Source organism: Echinops telfairi, unplaced genomic scaffold (genome assembly GCF_000313985.2).
Source record: "Echinops telfairi isolate 266 unplaced genomic scaffold, ASM31398v2 ScPeMD7_1;HRSCAF=3_0, whole genome shotgun sequence".
NCBI lineage: Eukaryota > Metazoa > Chordata > Mammalia > Afrosoricida > Tenrecidae > Echinops > Echinops telfairi.
The window spans coordinates 313,908-334,083 of record NW_022103896.1 but is presented as its reverse complement, the minus strand read 5'-3'; the positions used below and the strand labels follow the sequence as shown (position 1 = coordinate 334,083).

At 61.8% G+C, this 20,176-nt stretch overlaps 2 protein-coding genes across 2 annotated transcripts in view; both read right to left on the bottom strand.

The window, feature by feature from the left end:
* The window catches only part of TONSL (tonsoku like, DNA repair protein), an 11,983-nt gene extending 3,715 nt beyond the window's left edge, over positions 1-8,268 (bottom strand). Inside the window, exons 1-18 of the mRNA XM_045286699.1 lie at positions 8,244-8,268; positions 8,051-8,146; positions 7,820-7,962; positions 7,179-7,362; positions 6,942-7,071; positions 6,577-6,748; positions 6,384-6,498; positions 3,683-3,828; positions 3,451-3,603; positions 3,216-3,341; positions 2,685-2,856; positions 1,779-1,843; positions 1,592-1,681; positions 1,410-1,482; positions 1,174-1,337; positions 966-1,089; positions 157-875; positions 21-47 (exon numbers count right to left, since the gene is read on the bottom strand). Of these exons, the coding sequence (XP_045142634.1) occupies positions 21-47; positions 157-875; positions 966-1,089; positions 1,174-1,337; positions 1,410-1,482; positions 1,592-1,681; positions 1,779-1,843; positions 2,685-2,856; positions 3,216-3,341; positions 3,451-3,603; positions 3,683-3,828; positions 6,384-6,498; positions 6,577-6,748; positions 6,942-7,071; positions 7,179-7,362; positions 7,820-7,962; positions 8,051-8,146; positions 8,244-8,268 (2,724 nt within the window). The remainder of the gene's footprint in view (positions 1-20; positions 48-156; positions 876-965; positions 1,090-1,173; positions 1,338-1,409; positions 1,483-1,591; positions 1,682-1,778; positions 1,844-2,684; positions 2,857-3,215; positions 3,342-3,450; positions 3,604-3,682; positions 3,829-6,383; positions 6,499-6,576; positions 6,749-6,941; positions 7,072-7,178; positions 7,363-7,819; positions 7,963-8,050; positions 8,147-8,243) is intronic.
* Positions 8,269-11,086: 2,818 nt separating this feature from the next.
* CYHR1 (cysteine and histidine rich 1) overlaps positions 11,087-20,176 on the bottom strand; it is a 12,017-nt gene continuing 2,927 nt past the window's right edge. The window contains exons 3-5 of the mRNA XM_004697349.2: positions 15,037-15,275; positions 14,626-14,837; positions 11,087-13,373 (exon numbers count right to left, since the gene is read on the bottom strand). Coding sequence (XP_004697406.1) covers positions 12,982-13,373; positions 14,626-14,837; positions 15,037-15,275 — 843 coding nt within the window. The 3' untranslated portion in view covers positions 11,087-12,981. The remainder of the gene's footprint in view (positions 13,374-14,625; positions 14,838-15,036; positions 15,276-20,176) is intronic.

Below are 20,176 nucleotides of genomic sequence, written 5' to 3'. Positions count from 1 at the left end.
TCCTGAACCCGGACACGAACTCGGATGGGAGGTGGCTGGGCTGGGCCCTGGGGCAGGGGGTGTGAAAAGGGTGGAGTCAGGGGGCAGGAGTGCCGCCTTGCAGCCCACACTGCAGGGGGCCCCCCCGCCAAAGCACCCTGCACCAGTCTCACCCACCGAGGGCTGGCCTGCAGCCAGGGGCTCCCGGCCAGGCACAGAGCCCTTGGGGCTGGCAGGGTTTCCCGGGGGCTGTGCAGTCGAACTGGCCTCAGGGCAGCGCTCGCTGGGGGGCAAATGGATCAGATGGCTCTGCTGGGTCCGAGGCTTGGTGGGACGCTCACTGCTGGCCATGCATGGGAGCTGGGGTGGGCGGCTGCCCCTCTTGCGGCCGAAAGTTGCCGGGGGCAAGTCGTCCTCTAGCCAGTCCCCAGCCAGGCACTCCTCCTCGGCAAGCAGGGCTGCCCGGGGCACAGGGGTCTCGCCTAGCGTCCGTGGCAGGCTGGGCCCCAGGCGGCAGCTCTGGGCACTGCCCACACCCCGAATAGCCGCCTGGTAGGCTGCCCGGCTGGCACTGGCCACGGCTGCCTCTCTGTCCACAGCAGGGCTGGCCGTCTGGGCCGGGGCTTCCTGGCTAGTGGCCAAGGGCCGAGGCCTCTTGTGTGCCGGTGGACGGGGGTCCTCGCCATCGTCACTCTCTGAGCTGCTGCTGTCCCCCAGTCCCTGCCAGTCCCTCCCAGGCCTGAGCCCGGGGGAGCGCCTGGCAGGGACCCATGAGGCCTCCAGGGGCTGTGAAGCCTGAGGAGGGCGTCCGGCATGGGGGCTGGAGGGAGGAGAGGTCTCCGGGTCAAACAGAGAGTTCCTCGGGAAGGCCCGGGTTGCCTGGGAGTCCTGGGGAGCTGAGGAGCAAGGGACCAGGTCAGACAAGGGGCCAGCCTGACAATGTGCCTGCAACACCCCCTGGGGCACCCCCGTACTGCCCCGCTCACCTTGGCCCTCAGCAACTGTCTGAAGCAGCCTCTCCATAGTGCCAGCCTTCTGCCGTGTCTCCCGGTCCAGGTCCCTGCTGTACAGCTGCACCCACTGTCTCAGGGTCTCCAGGGGGCTGTAGCCCTGAGGGGGTCACACAGGCCCTGAGTGGGCTGGCCCCGGGGGGTTTTGGCTGAGTGGACCGGCAGAGCACCCCCGCCTGCTCACCTTGGCGGTGTGCAGGGTCACAGATGCGCCTCGCTCAATGAGCAGCTCGGCCACCTCAAAGTGGCCACACGTGAGGGCGTCGTGCAGCGGGGTGATGCCCTCGCAGCCTGGGCCACCTGGATCGTCCACCGCAGCCCCGTGGTCCAGCAGGAAGCGGACAATCTCTGGGGGACAGTGGGAGACCTGAGCATCCCCTCCTCATCTCTGCAGGTCCGCCCCCTCCCCTGCTCACTCACCCAAGTGCCCGTGGTTGCAGGCCTCGTGCAGGGGGGTCCAGCCGCAGTAGTCCCGAGGGTTCACAGGGTGGCCCTGCCCGGGGACAACAAAAGCTCGGGTGGGGAGGGCTCTGGGCAGGGTGTAGTGGGGAGGGGGCCCCGGCGGGCCGGACCAGCTTGGGGCGTGGAGGCCAGGAGCCAACCTGCTTCACGAGGTGCTGGACTCGGCGCAGCTGGCCCTCAATGCAGGCCCGGTGCAGCAGGGTCTCACCCATGTCGTTCCTCCGGTTCCACTGTGGGCACAGCAGGTGTGAGAACATGGTAGGGCGGATGGGTGGGCGGAGCCGGGCATGCAGCTGAGGGTGGGGTGGGGTGGGGGCTCCTCCTGACCTTGTTCACCCTCCGCTGGCCCCGGCAGCCCCGCAACTCCTCGTCTTCCTCTGGGTCCTCGTTCTCTGCAGAAGCCAAGGTGTGCCCCCACCAACATCAGAGCCCCCCTCCCCACCAGCTCTCCAACCAGGAGGGCTGTGCTATGGTTGGGGGTGGGGGCGGGGCTAGAGGACCTCCTGTGCCAAGGCTGCAGTCTGAGGGCATGGTCCTCTCTGCTGCTGCCTGACCTTCAAATGGCCCTGCTTCCCCACCGCCTGCCCCATGAAGAGCCCCTGCTGTTCAAAGCCCCCAAAGGGAGGCCAACCCCTCCTCCAGCCACTCCACCGGCCCTTGCTGGCCCCACTCCTCCCTCTGCCCATCTCTGAGCCCTTCTAGAACCTTCTGGTCCAGCCTGGTTCCTCTTACTCTGCCTGCCCTATAAGCCTAGTCCTCTGCCCCATGGGGTGTACCCAACAACTAGCCTGACCCCTGCCACTGAAGCATGAATTCCTCTGGCCTCTGGGACCCCTCACCTGGGGCTCAGGCACATCCTAGCCAGAAAGCAGGTCTCTGGACCTCTGCTCTCCTGCCCCCTCAGCTGCGCAATCAGTTCTGCTTCGTGCCTTCTGCCCCCTGCCCCAGACTCTCACAGGATGCAGCAGACCCCGACCACCCAGGGAGGCCTGGCCCAACCTGGGGGACCCTAAACTGACTACTCTGTGTTCCTGAGGTCCCGCGTGACACACCCTACCTGTTACGCAACGGCCAGCCTTTCCTGGCTCCAGCAGCCCTGTCTCCGGCCCCTGGCCCTGCAGCTGGCTGACACTGCCAATCACCTCTCCAGGTGCTTCCTGGCTGTCCCCTCCACAGATACACAGCACACACACCCCCAGCCCAAGGAGGGCACTGGGAAGCCCTCACCCTCACCGCTCTCGGAGAGCTCCGGGTCACTGGCCTCCAGAGCCTCGCTGCTGTCCTCTTCCTCCTCCTCCTCCTCCTCCCCTGCAGCGCTCAGCTCCTGAAGGCTGGCCTCCGAGCTGGGGGCCTCCTGGGGCCGCAGCCTCAGCTGTACAGTGTGGAGGTGCTGCAGGACCTGCCTCTGAGGGGGGCAGAGGGCAGCTCAGGGCGGGTTGGGCCAGGGAAGGGTGAGAGGGGCCAGAGGGGAGGCATTGCCAGGGTGGGCAGGGCCGTGGCAGGTGGTGGGGCAGGGTTGGTCTGGAAGAGGGGCAGAGAAGGACAGGGGCTGACAGGGTGTAGAGGGACAGCTCAGGGTGGGCAGGAAGGGTCAGGAGGCCTGGGCAAACCCAAGGAGAGACAGGGCAGGCGGCCAGCTCAGCAAAGCTAGGAGGACAGTGGCTCAGAGGAGGGTCACAGGGGGCCACCCCCCACTCCCACCGCCTTGCTGTGAGGGAAGCTGGCTATGGGGACACTGTGGTGTGGGTGGGCCAGTTCTTGAACCTGCAGCTGGGGCCGCTGACCCTGCTGGGCACAGCTGAGCGCCTTCTGGAAGCAGGGGGCCAGCAGCTCATACGCATCCCCAGCCTCCTCTCGGCACAGCGCGATGTTGAACCAGGTCTTGGCATCCTGGAGGGGGTAGGCGGGAAGGGCCTGGGGACCATGCTGCCTGCCACACTGGGTGGCCCCAGCTCCCCACTGCCCCCCTGGGACAGCAAGGGGCACTCCTGCCACTCACCTCCAGTGGGTTCCCACCACGAAGCCTCAGCTCCTCCTCGTAGTGCGACACCGCCCGGCCCGGCTCCTTCATGTCACTCCAGGTGGTGGCGAGGGACACGTGGATGACGGCCAGCTCGGGCCCTGGCCGGCCTAGCAGCTCTGCAAGATGCAGCTGGAGGGCCAGCGCTGCCATGAAGGCCAGGCTGCTGGCCAGTCACACACACCCCTACCCACCCGCCCAGCCTGCACACCTGTTCCTGGTAGGCCTTGGCTGCTCGGGGGAAGTGACCTGCCCTGGAGAACAGGTCCCCCAGCTGCTCACAGATGCCCACAGCGCTCTCAGGGTCGCAGTCCTTGGCCTCCTCTAGCCGCTGCTGCAGCCGGACCACCTTCAGCACTGCAGGCGGGGCATCGGGCCAGAGGCTGAGTGACCACCAAGCCCTCTGGCTCTCCTCGCATCGCCAGGAAGATGGGCAGTCACAGCTGCCCAGCACGGGCCCAGCAATGGGCGCACTGACCCGAGGGGCAGGTCTGAGAACCCAGGGATAAAGCCGTCCACCCAGACAATGGGACTTTGCCAAATGGGCGAAACCCATTAAATGGGGAAGAGCATCTCTTCAACAAACAGCGGCAGCAGAACTGGGTTTCCATTGGCAGAAGGACGAGACACACAGACAGGCAACATTGGACTCCAGATGAACCTCAGAGCCACATGCAAACCCTGGGACCACCAAGTCCACCAGTGAAGACAGAGGCAGACGCCTGGGCCCCAATACACGGCGTAAACACAGTCGCAAACCACAACCACACACACACACACACACACAAACGATGAGAGTACAAGAATGAAGAAAATGCTGTAAAACTGACCGTAGTGTTGCCGGTGTAACTCTTCTTGATGTGACTGACTATTGAATTGTATTACATGTGCCTGATATCCCAATATAACTGATGAAAATACAGAAAGACGAGCAAAAGAAAGAACAGTTGACTGTCTTCGCAACCCACAGGGGCAGTTCCGCTGTCCTGCAGGGTCGCTGCAGGTGCGAATGGACTCACAGCAGGGAGCTGAAACCACTTAAAGAGTAAAGGAGAAGCCCGGGCTGGCGAGGTTTTGGCAATGACATTGCAGCCGAGGGACTACCCTCTAAACTCCGTAGAAATGCCAACACTTCGAGAGATAAAGAATCCAATCTCTAAGATGGGCAGGGGGCACAGACGGTGCACCAAAGGCATCCAGGCGGCCAACACACGTGACGACATGCTCGTGGTGACCACCGGCCGAGAGATGCAGATGCACACAAGGGTGTCAGGCCACTTCACCCGTCTAGCAGCCACGTTTAAAGATGCTGGAGAAGGTACAGAAAGACTGGAGCCCTCAGTCACGGCTGGTGGGCCTGGAGGACGGTGCAGTCACTGTGGAAAGCCGTGTGGCGCTGACTCAAACTGGAGCTAGAAACACCACGGGACAGACCCTGCAGAAGCGCCTGGATGGAGCGTGCCGTGCCACTGCAGCAAAGCCACGCTAGGACAAGATGGAAACCACGGAGAGGCCCACCCCGGGAGGGGGAGAAACTGGTGCGCGTACACAATGGGGCACAACATAGCATCATTGAGTGAAGCAAAACCTCATCATGTATGGAAACCTGGTGGCCATAATGCTGAGGGAAATTAGCCAAGGACAAATAGTGCACAATTATAAAGATCCCAGAAAAGGTGTCTACGTGAAAAGCAGCAGCCTGACAGTTACTGGGAAGCAGAGGGAGGAATGGCTGGGGCTGAGGACTAGGGAGACACTCGACCCATGGAGGCAGAGGCTGAGGCCTAGGGAGATACTGGACCCACGGAGGCAGAGGCTGAGGACTAGGGAGACACTGGACCCACGGAGGCAGAGGCTGAGGACCAGAGACTCTGGCTGCTGGCTGGCCAATAATCACATCCTTCCTGTTTTCCTGTTCCTCGCCCAGCACAGCCCCTTCCTGTTGAGTGCTGCCCAGGCTGAGTTGCGTGGTCACTGCAGCAGATCGTGGAGCCCAGCGGAGGCAGAGCACGAGGGGACTGCTGATGTCAGGAGGGTGGAGGCACGTCTGACATCTGCTTCATGGCCACAGGGAAGCAAAGGGGGTCAAGTGTGCCCACCTCTGTACTGTGTTTGCAGTTATTAGAACACACACACACACACACACACACACACACACACGGATGGCAATGACAGGCCTTGTCCCACAGGAGAACTAGTGAACTTAGCAACTGAGAATAAGACCTGGCTTAGGGTGGAGTTGACAATGTCACCCCGAGAGCCCTGCCAGTCGTGTTCTTGGGGTGCTCAGCCTGTTAGTGCTGGGCCCGTCCCACTACGTGTGGGGAGACAAGACTCACAACTAGCTCATTAACGAGAAAGCTAAGGATTGAATTACACCCCCAAAAGGTCTGTGCCTATGAAGGTGACCCTGTTTGGAAATGGGAGTTCTGAAGTTCTTGTTAGTTACTACAAGGTCACATCCACCATTAGGGTGAGTCCTAATCCTATATGAGGAGACACAGAGACAGGACGGCTGGGTGACGCTACAGTCAAAGGAGGACCTGGAGCTCCCAGAAGCTGGGAAAAGGCCTGGAAGCTTCTCCTTCAAAGGTTCAGGTGTAAAGAGGGCCCACACCCTGGTCTTGGGACTGCCAGCCTCCAGACACAGAAGCCAGGGCATTTCTGTGGGTGAAAGTCCCCACCATGTGCTATTGAGCACACAGCAGCCTCAGGACAACAGCCAACGTTCGAGCAAGCCAACTCCTGCTGGTCTCCCACCACCCCTCCCAACACGCTGCCAGGGGCTCTGAGGAGAGCCGGGGCTCTCCCACTTGTGGCCAGGGGCCCTCGTATTGAAGGTGGGATGTCACCGGAGAGAGGGCTGCCCCAGCTCCCCACACCCTTTCGGAGGATTGCTACTCCGGCCTCACCATATTTGAGGTTACTGCAGACCACCTCTCTCTGCAAAGGCTTCTGGGAGCCCAGCCTGTAGGCCTTCTTCAGGGCTCGCTTGGCAGCCAAGAAGTCCCCTAGGTCTTGGAGGATCTGCAGGGGCACAGGCAGGTGAAGTGAGGCTGCCTCCCGCCCCTGGCCTGCCTGGAGGGAAGGGGGCTGCCTGCACACCTGCGAGATGGCCAAGCAGCACTCGCTCTCCATGAAGGCCCTCTTCAGCACACGAGCACACTCTCGAGCGCCCTCCAGGCAGCGCATGGCCTGCGAGTGCTGGCCCCTCCGCCAGTGGATGGTGCCCAGGTTGTAGCGGGCACGGAAGAGGTCCTCGTAGAGGTGGTTCTGCCTGGGGGGTGGGGCACAGGCTCTCAGGTATGCAGGTCTCTGCTAGCTCCTGCACCAGCAGAGAGCTCTGTGGCCCCTGACTTGAAGTTCTAGGTACTGACTCAGCAGGTGTAGGTGAGCTCAACTAGCCTAGTCCAGGCTTGTCCCTGGCTGCGTGTGCCCCAAAGCACGCAGGGGGCTAGCAGGGGTCTTACTCAGACAGGAAGATGCTCTTCTTGAAGTAGTCACTGCATAGGGCTGCCTGCTGCAGGCTGTCAAAGGTGAGGCCCAGGTTCAGGTAGAGACGAGTCCGCATCTCAATCACCTCTCGATGGGTCACAGAGCCTGCAAGATGCCCAGATGTTTGGCGGCCCCATCCAGGGGTCTCCAGCCTCACCCAAGCCCCTCAGGGCCCTGCTGTCTCCTTGGCCCACCTCCAGGTGGGCACCTACCATCCAGCTTCTCGTCCACAATTGCTAAGCTCTTCTCAAAGGCAGCCTGGGCCTGCAGCAGGGCGTCCTGCGACTGGCTGTGCTCTTGGATGTCCAGGTAGGTGCGGCCAATGGTAGCCCATGCCCTCTGCTGTTCCACATGGCTGGACAGGGAGCGGGCCAGCTCCAGGTATCGGTGCTGGTGCTGCGGCAGGGAGGGGGGGCCACTGCTGTGGGCTGACCCCCACAAAAACAAACCTGACCTTTCCCCGGGGTAGCCCTACAGAGGTGACAAAGGCCAGGACCCATCTCTCCCATCTCTACGCCCAGGGCAGTCTGCGGTGACAGCACACCCCACCTCCCAAAATGTCAACCAGCTAGGGACTACATGGGATAAGGGAAAATCAACATCCAGAAACACCAGGAGCAAGGGTGCCATAGCCCCACCCCCTGCATCGGGTGGCCGTGGGGACAGTGGGTCCCAGGCCTCTGAGCAATACACATGTTCCTGCTGGGGCCCCAGAGGCAGTGTGGAACCCCCCGGCCCCCACCTGACCAGTGACAGGGCTTCCAAGTCACATTTCTGCCTTCTCAAAAAGCGCAGGCCTGCGGACCGGGGTGGATTGAGAGCAGCGCCCTCCCTTCCCTTCACGCGCACCAACCTTCAGGGCACCATCGAAGTCCTCCAGCTCAGCCAGCCGCTCCCCGATCTTGCGGTGGGCTACGGCGCAGCCCAGGGGGTCGTCGGCGCTTTCCCGAAGCTGCAGCTCCAGCCGGTGCTCTTCCAAGGCCTCTGCATAACGGCCTGGGCAGCGGGCGGGCGGGGCTTCAGGCCCAGCCCGCCGGCAGCCCCGCCGTCCTCGCCTCCCTGCACGGCCCGGGGGCGCACTCACCGTGGCACGCCAGGAGCTCCCCGAGCTGGTGGCACAGGGCGGCCTCCTCGCGCACCTGTCCGCTCCGCTGCGCCTTGGCCTTGGCCTTCCTCAGCTCTGCGAACGAGAAGAGCGCGCGTGAGCGGGGCCTGCGCCCCCCGCGGGCGGCCGGGCCGAGCGCCGCTCCCCAGCCCTCGGGCGACCGAGGACTCACGGCGCAGCTCGCGCTCCAAGCTCATCGCGCCGCGGACGACCGCCGCCGCCCCGGGATCCGGACTTCCCGCCCTCCCCGGCCCCGCCCCTAGCCCCGCGCGCAAACGCAGCCCCGCCCCTGACTAGGCGGGATGAGCGGGGTGGTCAGGCCGCAGGGCGTTCTGGGAAGCGTCGTCGGGCCGGGGCCGTAACGCATCCTGGGAGTTGTAGTTCGGCTGGCGAAGGAGCCCGGAAGTGCCAGCTATCCGCAGAGCCCTGAGGCTTGGGTGCTTTAAAAATCGCCCCGGTGGGTGGGGAAGGGAGGGGAAAAAATGAGCCCATACCAAGGGCTCAAGTAAAAAGAAAATGTTTTGAAAATGATGATGGCAACAAATGTACAAAAATTAATAAATAAAAGCCGCCCCCGGGACAGGCACCCCTCTGCTCAGCTTGTGGGCGCCCTATCCCAGAGACTGCCTGGGAGAGACTCGGCTAGCTTGAAGTACTGGTCTGCCCTGCGCAGTGGTCCCCCGCTGAAAGCAGCCTTCTGCCTATCCCTGTTGTTCATCATCCACCCGCACCCAACCCCCAGCTCCCTGGAAATCCTTCCAGCCAGCTCTCTCTCCCACAGCCTGAACCCTCCCAGCTTGAGGTGGGGACTGCCGGCTGCAGCCGGAGCTGCTTGCTGGCCTGGGGGTCCTCAACCCCCCTTCCTTACAGTATTCTATAAGGCCACTGAAATTCAACAATTGAAAAGCAAAACCCTGTACATACACAATTCAGAAAAAGGAACTCAATGTTCTCATATGTTCTCCTGTGGAAGTGGGTGGGCTTGAACTGTGTCCCACCATCATAATCAATGGTTCTCAACCTTCCTCTTCACACCACGATGACGACCCTTTCATACAGTTCCTCATGCGGTGGTGACCCCCAACCATAACATTATTTTTGTTGCTACTTCATCACTGTCATTTTGCTCGTTATGAATTGGGCAATCCCTGTGAAAGGATCATTCGACTCCCAAGGGGTCGAGACCTACAGGTTGACAACCACTGCTCATAATCCAGCCAGCTTTGAGCCCGTTGTTGTAGTCATGGTATCAAGCCCCTCAGCTGAGGGTCTTCCTCTTCTCCGCTGACCCACCAAGCATGATGTCCTGCTCTGGGAGCTGGTATGCCTTGATACACTAAAGCCAAAAGGAGGAGGCCATCAATCTTCACGAGCAGATGCCCTCATGGTTCTCCCTGCCGGGAGAAGGGTTTGAACTGCTGACAGCCCAACATTCACCCCACCGTCCCCCCAGGGCTTCTGGTAGAGTGAGGGGACTCACAATCGACAGTTCTGCTTGGGAGAATGGGCAGCTAGAATGCTCCTCGAGTCGAGAACGGTGGGGCTTCTTCAGCGTGCGTACTTTGACGTGTAATTAGCAGGGACGAGCACTCACTGCCACGGAGTCAATTCCGACTCCGAGTGACTTGGAGGGATATACTCTTTGGGTCTCTGTAGTTGTCGATCTCGGCTTTGTCCTTCGGAGTGCTGGTGGTTAACAGCCTCATACGGGGCTCCAAGAGGAGACCCTCGTCCCTGGGAAACAGCATCGTGCTCCACAGAGGAACAGTGAAAAAGAGGAAGACCCCGGGCGGACAGATGGACACAGTGGCTGCAACAACGGGCCCAAAATTCTGAGGATGGGGCAAGACCAGGCACTGTTTCCTTCTGCTGTACATGGGTCGCTCTGAATGGGAAACCACTTGAACCTAACGACGACGACATACTCTCGGCAAGTGCCGGGCAGTGCTTCACTCGGCTGCACGTGGGGTCACTATGAGCAGGAAGTCACTCGACAGCACCTGACACCACAAGTGATTTATAACAAGATCCACTTGAATGTTTGACACATGGACACGAGTGTCAGACGTGCCCCTTCCACAGAGTCCAGGGCACCAATCGGCAGAGGACAGACAAGACAGTCCTATTTGGTGGCTCAAACGCCCCATGCCATTGAGGTGGGTGGTGACTGATTTCTACAAGTCACCGTGTCCTCGCTCTGCATGCCAGCGGCCTGTGGCAAAGCTTGGAGTCCTGCAGTAGAGCTGCAAACGTGCTTGTAGTCAGAGGGGAGAGGCCGGAGCTGGGGCCTAGGCTCTGACTTCTCACCTGCGGAGCATCTGGTGAGATGTTTGGCTGGGCAGACTGGAGGCCCCAACCAAATGCCCATACTGTCCCACTCCCCTGTACCATGGAGGTCAAACACCCATATTGCCCCCCAACCCCCAGCCCAGACTGGGGAGACCAAATGCTCCAGCAGCTGCCTGGCAACCCTCATTCCTAGTGCCTCCCAGAGCCCAGCTCTGGGCTGTCTGGCACCACATCCAGGCAGAGTGGGCACATCCCACAGAGGCGCTGAGGGCAGGAAGATGTCTCTTCCTCCATAACCCAAGGCCTGAGCCTGGATGGGCCCCATCAGCGTCCAGAGCCGGTCTCCAGGTGCCCTGCCTTTGGGTGGGATGGGCTCTGACCTGCCTGAGTATGGGAGGCAGGCAGTGACCTCGTGCCAACCCAGAACACAGCTCTGATGCCGAGGCAGCCCCTATGAGGGTAATATGGAAGGCATGAAGGCCCAAAGCAGACACGTGGCCAGTGAATGGTCTGAGGGACAGGGCAGCTCCGAGAAACTGTCCCACACCTCAGTTTCCCCACTGGCAGGGAGCGATAGCCAGCTGTCTTGGGGTGAGGGGATGTGCCTGTCCACTGGGCTTCACGAAGCAAACACAAAGGACCAGGTGCAGAACAGCTGTTTCAACGAGCTACATAGACCTCAGAGAACTCAGACCACATTGCCAACACAGGTAAAAAGCCTTGCACTCACTCTTTTAAAAATTCTTTATTTTCTCTGCGATGGCTCCCTGTGGGTGAGCTGCCCAGCGGGGACAGGGGCTGCCCCTGCCCCAGACACGGAAGGGCAGGGGGGAACCAGGCCGGGATATGAGTAGATGAAGGCCGAGAGGGGCGACCTGCACATGCCATCGCTACGAGTCTGTCACATAGGGGCCATGCTGTCAGGAGCTCCGGGTATCTGCCTCAGGGTGCCCAGCTGACTGGCTGAGGGTGGGAACGAAGCTCCCTCTCCTCCCTCTGGACCTGTCCCTGACCTGGCAGTCACCAAGAGCCAGGGACTGTGTCCAGCCTGGCCACACACTCCCACACGCAAGGCTGCTGGCCTCTGAGGCCACTCAGCTCCTTCCACTGCCCCTGTCCCCAGGCAGGTCTCCCTCCTCAGACCCACACAGCTACACGCATTCACCTACAGACCTGTAGCCCCAGTGGGCCACCGTCCCAGCCTGGGAAGGGCCCTTTCACACAGGCATTCCCCGTACACCTGGACAGGAGCACCCTCCAACACCATCACTTCAAAACGCAGGAGCAGGTGCACAGGCACACGCGCACGCACACACACGCACATAAGGCTGCCCAGGCCAGTGTGCCACCCACACGGCCCTGACAGGTGCAACCAGGAGGGCGCTAGGGGTGGTGATGTGAGGGGGCAGGGTCTGCAGCTGCAGCGGTCCAGGGGCCAGTGGCCCAGTATGGGCTTTGCAGACCAGCTCAGAGCTCCAGCTGACCACCCAGCCACCCAGGTACCTGGGAAGAGAGCTTCCCACCCGCCTCTGTCCAGCACATGGAGGGGGGGGGAGGGGGGCAATGCCGGATCCTGGGGGCCTGCTCAGACCTAACTCTGAAGAGGCTACCCCCTCTGTGGTAGGGCCCAGGACAGCATCGGGCAGTTCTTTGGTATCAGCGACACAAAGCTATGGTCAAATAGCCACTTGTCCAAAGCAGTGGGGACTTAATGCCTGCTGGGGCTCCCAGGGGACCCCAGCCAGCTCCTCCACACAGCTACTTCTGCCTTGCACACTCTCCTCCAGCCCAAGGGAACCGGCTGGCTGCCACTCCTCACCTACCATCTGCCTCTACAGAACCCCACCCTGCCATGCCCACCAACCCCCTCTGCAGACCCCTGCCCAGCCAGCTTGCTCTGCAGCTCACTTCATAGCCCAGGGACGCTGGGCTTCGGCGGGGTGGGGGTAGAAAATAGATTCTCTTGCTGAATTGCATAATTTATAGAAGAGCCTGGAAAGTTTAATTCTTTTCCTGGGAAGAGACAGAATTTCACCCTGCATTCCGAAAACTGCTGTGCTGGCTGCCGGCCGGCCAGCCTCCCTGGCTAGGCTGGGCTGGGCCTGCAGTGCGCCCAACTCTCCCGCTGGCCAGGCCCTGGGACAGGGTGGGGCGTATCTCAAGTCTTATCTGGGGGCACTCGGTGCGCAGAGGATAGGCAAGGCAGGCAGGCTCTGGGTGGCACCTTGCATGCTGGCAGGCTCCGAGCTGTCCACTGTGGCCAGGCCTTCCCCTCCCACAAAACAGAAAGTAGGAAGCGAGGGAGCCTTTTTAATTGCAACCAAACACGCTGTTGGAAGCCGGCCAGAGCTGAGCATGGAGCCACAGGCGGCCACCCACACCGCCACCAGGAGTGCAGGCCAGGCCTCACCCCTCCCGCCCTCCGACCTTCCTCTCAAGGCTCGGGCATCCTGTCCTTGGGCCTACGGGCAGGCAGGCAGCGGGCAGGCGGGCATATGTCCCACGTGCATGCAGACTTTCCCCGGTGGGCTTTGGTTCGTGTTTTCCTCCTTTTGCTGAAGTGACTGGTGCCGGGCGAGCAGCTGCGGCGGCCGGCGGGTGAGGTGGCGGCAGGGGTGAGGCTACTTCTGGGTCTGGAACAGGAAGAGCCTCAGGTTGATGTTCTTGGCAGCCAGCAGCTTGTTGCACTCCACCGAGTCCGAGATGGGCAGCGGCACGTAGTCGGTCTCGCTGCTCTCGCTGCCGAAGACAAAGTGGTAGATGACGGGGTTGATTTTCACGTCGTCGTAAGGGCCCTTCAGCAGCAGGAAGGAGCACTCCAGGGGCGCGTTGACCTTGCTCTTGAGGATGAGCTGGAAGGAGAGCGTGCGTTTGCATGACAGGTTGGGGTTGCGCTCTGAGTCATTGACCCGTGCCTTCAGGACCCATGTCTGGTTCAGCACCGTGAACCGGGGCGTCTCGTAGTAGAGGCGTGTGATGAAGTCGTCCGTGCGGTAGGGCCGGAACTGGACTTCTGCGGAGACAGACAGGGCAGGGCGGCAGTCAGAGCGCGCAGGGCAGGCCGGAGGGGCACTTACCGGAGGACACGCAACGTGCTCTACTGCCCAAATGGCAAGCAGGGGACCATGCCTGGGGCAGCACTGCAAACAGAGGTAGGTCCGGGGAACTGCCTGGGTCTGGGGGGCCCCTGGCCACAAGGCTCCATCGCTCCCACCTGGGGCACAGCCCAGGCAGGGTCCGGCTTCTGCCTGAGGGGCAGGGCAAGCAGACACACAGACAGGGTGCAGGTCTGAGAACAAGTGCACTTTATTGGTTCCGATACAGAGCTGCCAGCAAAGCCGGTGGGCGGCGTCCAGCACCCACCCTGCCGGCACTGCACGCCGCCCCTGGGCCAGCCGCTCGCTAGGGCTCCGTAAGGCAACGGGCAGCCCTGCCTTCCGCACAGTCCTGCAGTCTCGCCCGCAGCCTAGGGCCTTGAGTCCATTGGAGGGGCCAGCGCCCAGGTAGCCAGTTCTTCCTGCACACACTCGACGGGGCCTCCAGCCCCGCCACAGTCGTTTAACCGGCCCCCAGGCTGCACTGCACGAGGCCTGGACTGCCTAGACCACGGCACCCACCCAGGGCCGTGGCTCCTGCTGCTGTCCGAGGCCATGTGAGCCCCCGCCCACCTGGGCCCACAGCTAGCGGGCTGGCCCAGGTAGCAGGGTGTGGTCACCCGGGCTCTGAGCAGGCTGCCAGCATGGTGGGCGCTGGAGTTCGGCGTCTCTGTGCCAGCTGGCATTCGCAGGTGCTCCTCTCTCTTCTCAGCTGGCTAGGCCTGGGCACTGTCCCCCAGCACGTCCACAGGTGAGACCCACAGGCCTGCCGGTCCACCAGCCCCGTCATCACGTCCACTTCCTGCTGCGCTTCGGGCCAGTGCCCTCAGTTCCTTCCGGAGCCTCGTCAGTGTGGTGCCAGCCTTGGGGGCCTGGCCCCCAGTGCTCACCCAGCAGGCAGCACCTCGCCTGATGGGCATCTTCTCGCCCTGTGCCCTGGCCGCCTGCACACACACACCCATCTTCTGGTCGGATGCCGCCTGTCCTGAGTCCGAGGTGCCCCCTGCAGCAGGGTGCCTCCTGCTGGGCGGTGGTCCGAGGAGGGCGGTGAGGGCTCCTGAGAGCCACGTGGCTGTACTCTGCAGACCAGCCCACCCTCTGCCGTTTCCAACTGCCTGCCGCCCTCCCCCCACCCCTCGTGGCATGCAGTGGGCAGCAGGGGCTCCTCACCTGTGTAGCCGATCTTCTCGAAGCTGAGCAGGCTGAAGATGCTGCTGAACAGCTGTGTCTCCCTGCGGCGGCCCTGGTCCATCTCATCTAGGATCTCCATCAGCTCACTGCCTGTCTTGGTCGGGTGGGCGCATGCAGCCTCGTGCGCCGTCAGCTCATGGAAGGGGCCATGCCATGGGCAGCCGATGCGCTTGTACTTGCACTGGGTGACCCTGGGGAAGACCGCAGGGTGGGTCACACCGCCATTCCTGCCTGCTGACACAGACGACTCCCCCCACCCCCGAACATGCTCACTGCGTGTGCATGGGTGCCATAGAGGGGCAGGAGGGGCCTTGCCTGGCGACTCCCTAGCTGGCACCAGCAGCAGGCAGTCTGACGGCTCCCTGTCGGGGTGCCCGCCCATCAACGCACCTGTCCTGGCACTCCTCCTTCTGGTGCCTCTCCAGCAGTGAGCGGGGGAACTGGCGCAGGCAGAAGCCACACTCAGAGGGCAGCTCACTCACGGCCTTCTCCACGGCCAGATTCCGGCAACAGAGGCTCTTACTGATCTCGCAGCGGCAGTTGGGGCACGTGGCCTGTTCCTCCTTCAGTCGGGCATCTGCTAGTAGGTGGATAAAACAGCCAGCGCACATCAAGTGACCATTAGTACACTGCGAAGAAGGAGAGGGAGATGCCACTCACAGACCTGGCGGATCAGGCCTGCCGCCCCGCCTCTTCAGCCAGGCCTCGTCCGCTGGCAGCAGAGGAGTGTGAGTTCTCTTCCTGGGGCCCTCCAAGGACAGCTGATTCGGTCCCCCTGGAGAGGCCCCCGTTGTTGGCCAAGGTCGGGATCTTCATGGCGACAGGCCACTCTGGAAGTGGCCGTTTGTCCACACGGAGGCTTGGGGCCTGGCCCTCCCTTTCTCCTGAGAGCCGACTCTGAAGTGCCCGCTGGCAGCACACAGCAGCTCCCTCAGGCGGCGTCAGCATGCTGCCCACCAGGCCCAGTCCAAACTAGGTAGGTGGTCAAGACGGTGGGCCGCCCTGGGAGTGGGCACCCACCTAATTGGATCTTGATCCTGGCTCCCTCACCTGCCAGCTGAGGCCAGGTCTGCCAGGACAAGGGCAGGGGTCAGAGGGTGCCTTGGGGACAGGAGTGAGGGCTGCAGGGCTAGGATAGCCCTGGGCACTGTGGGGACCCCAGAGCCTTCAGGCGTTCTCATTCAAGGCTGCTCGAGCGCCACCTGGTGGCTATCAAGGGAACTCAAGGGGCGGTGGGCCTGTCTTCAAGGGAGTCCCACAGGAGAACCTAGTTCCCTAAAATACCTACGGCAAGCACAGAGGCTGAGGGAGGACAGAACAGGGCCTCCAGAAAGCCACTAGGCAGTAGCTCCCTTTGTGCCAGACCTGCACAGCAAGAGGAGACCTGGCCTGGGCCAAGGTCCCTAGCATCAGTGCCTGGGGACTCTGCAACTGACCCTCATGCCAAGTCAGGTCAGAAGTCAACGCATGCCAGGGAGAAGCGAACAGGCCCAAGAGAGGCCAGCTGGAGGGCAGCCAGGGAAGGACACAGGCTGACCAAGGTGGAAAGTCAGGGCCTGCCTGACAAGAGAAAGGGTGGGAGGTGGCAGCTGGCTGGCCCGTCCAACCAGAAGTCAAGTCAGGGGGAACCACAGGTGTAGGGGGGATGGCGAGTGGTGGGCACACAGCATGAGAACCAATAAGGCTGCCTGCTGCAAAGGTCAGACTGCAGAGGCCCACACCCTGTTACTACCCAGAGCTCTGCAGGCCTCAGGTTCCCCGGCCCCACTCAGCACCCCAGTAGGCCTGCACCAGGGGGCTGGTCGGGGAGGGGGCTGAATTGCTGGGTGCCACAGGGTTGCTATGAGTAGAAGCTGCCTCAGTGGCAGGGAGGGGTCAGGCTGAGGGCTGTCACTACTGCTCACAGTAGAAGATCTGCAGTGGGGGTACAGTGAACCCTCACTAGAATGAGGTCATGTTACTACCACCTCCCAGGGCTGAGGCTCCACAGAGATCCCCTGGATAAGGAGCTGTGTGGTCCAGTCCAGGGTCCTCAAGCAGGACTGGGGTATCTGCCCCTGATGTGACTACTGATGGCTGAAGAACTCAAGGTATGTCCAGCCCAGTGGGAGGCTCCAGGACTACACCCTGCCCCTCAAGTGACCCTTCTCCAACCCAGGCTGCTACAGACCTGGGTTCCTGGCTCCCTCTTCCAGAGCCTGCAACTTCCCCTACAAAGCCCCTTATAAGCTGGCCTCTGGCTGTCTTCTGGGTGGGCCACACTGTAGCAAGCGGGCCACTGGTTCTGGAGGGTTTAGCCTGGCCCCTCCTTGGGCCCCAAAGGAGACACACAAGCTTGGCCCTAGCTGCTTAACAGTCCGGCTTTGTCGAGGTGCTATGCATTGGTGTAGCAGTGTTCAGGGCACCACTGGCTTACCCAGCTGACATCCAACACAGCCAGCCTGCCCACTGAAGGTGTTTAGCCCACTCCCAAGCAAATCAGACTCCATGTGGGGCTCAGTCCCAGGACTGCCACATGGCAGGCTGGGGCCAGACCCATTAAGCCATTTTGCTGGGTGCTGGGTTCAGAGCTGCCACACTGGGTCTTCAGTGGATGGTACTACTCGGCACGCCTTGCCCACTAGGCCCTACCAGGGCCCTCCACCCTGCAGAGCTTCCTTGGCATCCAGCCCAGTCACACCTTTTGCAGATTCCTGTCTGTGGGTGCTGACCATGGGCTGTGCTTGCAGCATGGAGAGGGGATAGGGGAGTGTATATCACCAGGCACAATCACCCCCTGGCCATTTGCTCTCACCGCAGGGTCGGTGTGTGATTTCAGAAGCCACTCCCTGCCACCACCACCCCACCACCTCAAGCCAGCTTCATCAAGTAAAGCCTGCAGGCCTGGTTGGCGAGGCATTCCCTGACCCGAAGGGCACCAGCCCACTGGGCAGTGGGGGCAGTGACGGGAGTCAGGGCTGCACTCCTGTACCCTGGGGCCTGTGCGCAACCTCCCTGAGCTAACAGGACACTGGGTGGATCAAGAAGACTGAGAGGGGCAGCCCTGATCCCCAGGCCTTGAAAATTAGGACTTCCCAGCTCATGGGGTGCCTGAAATCAGCAGGCCTAAGACACATCAGGCCTAGGAGTACATCACCCCCTGCAAACATTGGGTGCCCCTACTACCATTTTTTCCACCAGAAATGTGACCTCAAGAACGACTGGGCAGGGGTCCACTCCTGCACCAAGGCACTGCTTAGCTGGGGAGGAAGGCACTCTGGGAACAAAGGCCAAGCTTGCGGCAGGGGTGGCCTATTGGGCCTGAGAGCAGGAGGGCAGACAAGAGGCTCTGAAGGGGTGGGAGACAGTTCCAGGGTCAAATGAGCAGGAAGGGTCAGGGGCCAGGGCCCAGGAACCACGCCCTACAGAGGGAAAGGGTTCCCTCAGTCCCAGACTGTGCCCAGAGCCCAGGCTGCCCACCTAGAACTCCAAGAGGGGCTGGGCCCTGGCAAGGCCAGTCACCTGAGGCATACCATCTCCCATGTGAGGACACAAAGTTAGCATTCCCACTGCCCTTGCCCACCCATGCACATCCTACAGGGAGGCCCTGGCAGCATGGAGGGGAAGCTGGAGGGTACCTCTTGGGTTACAATATACCAGGCTCAGCACCCTGGCTCCAGATGGCCACTTGTTCCCCCCTCCCAACCCTGGCCCCAGTCCCCGGCCATCCAGGCAGCTCCCAGGCCACACATGTGGGTGCAGTGGGAGCTGCTCACCGGACAGCTGCCAGCCAAAGGCCTCAGCCAGGGGACCAGCCAGCACTGGAGAACCCACAAGGTCTGCGGAGACTGCGTGGCCCATGCCACCTGAGATTTAATACCTGCCCCTTTTCCCATCAGTAAAACTCAGGCAAGAGCAACCACCATGAAGTCCAGCCCTCTTTCCCAGCCCAATTCCCCTGTGTAGTCTCGCCCACAGCCCTGGCAGCCTGGCCTCATCCCAGGGCCCCAAGAGCCAGGACTGTTGCACCCATCACATGTGGTCCTAGACACATACGGAGACGTACGCACGGAAGATACACACTCCTGCACCAAGGCACAGGCGTCACCTGGAGAGTGGGGTACAGGCTCATCCTGGCTAGCTGCCAGGAGGCGGAGCCCAGCCCTGGAGACTGTGCACAACCCCCTACCCATCCCCCCCACCTACCTCGGCACCTGCCCCCCCACGGTCTGGAAGGTGATTTACTCTCAGCAGTAGCCAAGAGCCTGGCTGGTCTGAACCAACAGCCCAGCCACCACTGGGGGAAGAAGATACCAAGAGCTAGCACATGTGGCTATGTCCCTCCCCGTGGGGCCCAGTTCCAGTCCATCCAGGGGCAGAAAGGTGAACCCTAAGTTCTCCTGAAGCCCCATTGAGGCTCAGCTCCCTGGGCTCTCACTGAAGGCTCCCAGAAAGGTTCCCTCACCTGGGGCAGGTGCAAGATTGAGGAAGAAGGGCTGCAGGTGAGCAAGTCCTGAGGGGCCCATGGCTGGTGAAGCTGATGCTCTGAACATCAGAGGCTGTCAGCAAGGCACCCCTGGCTGCCTTGGGCCAGGAATTCCTTGGCAGACCTCTTGCCAGGCACTTCCTGGGCCATGAGGGTGAGCCCCGGGCTAGTCCCCTCTGCAAACATCTGCTTCCACTGCCCTTCCAACCTTTCCTCACACTAGGGTCTTCCAGGTGGCAGTCTGCACCAGCCCCAATTGAGGGGCCACTTGGCAGCCCCCCAGTCCCCACTTGCACTGAGGCAGGAGTCAATTGCCCAGCCACTCCCAGCTCCCACACATGCAAAGGGAGTCAATGGAAAACGATTCTGTTCCTCTGCTGGGCTGAGAGGTGGGGTGGGGGCAGAGGGTCAGAGGTGAGGGCCGAGGAGAGACAAAGGAGAGGGTCAAACCCCTCTCAGCCCAGGCTGGGGGAGCACTCCTGGGGGCTGGTCTGCCTCTTGACTATTTGGGGAGGGACGGCCAGAAATGGGCCAGTACCCTGGCTGGGTGTGTGTGTACATCTCATGAGGTCCATAGTAGGTCCAGAAGCATAGTGGTGGTAGAGAGGCACCCCGATTGTGGGGGTCGAAGCACAAATGGATCCCACAGACAGTGCGGGGAGAGCCAGGGAAGACAAGGCCTGCCTTTCTCTTTGCTCCTTGGAAGGCACTGTGAAGGAGAGGGGTGCAGGCAGGGCGGAGGTAGGCTTGGGGGTGTGGCCGCCAAATGAGGCTAAGGTAGAGGGTAGCTGGGAACCTAGGGGTAAGGGAGGGGGCGGAGGCATCTGTCACCAGGCTCGGCTGGGGTCCATCGGAAGGGGGTGCTGCCGAGGGAGGGCAGTTGGGGATGTGGAGACAAGGGGTTCCGACTCCGATCCCGCGATGTGCCCCGCAGACACCCCACCTCCCCCGCCGCTGGGAAAACCGGGTTCCGATCAGGGAAGGTTGGGGGAAGAAGGGGCGCTTCGCCTGGCGCCGCCGGGTCCCACGGGCGCATGCCGACATGGGACAGGAGCGGGCTTCCTG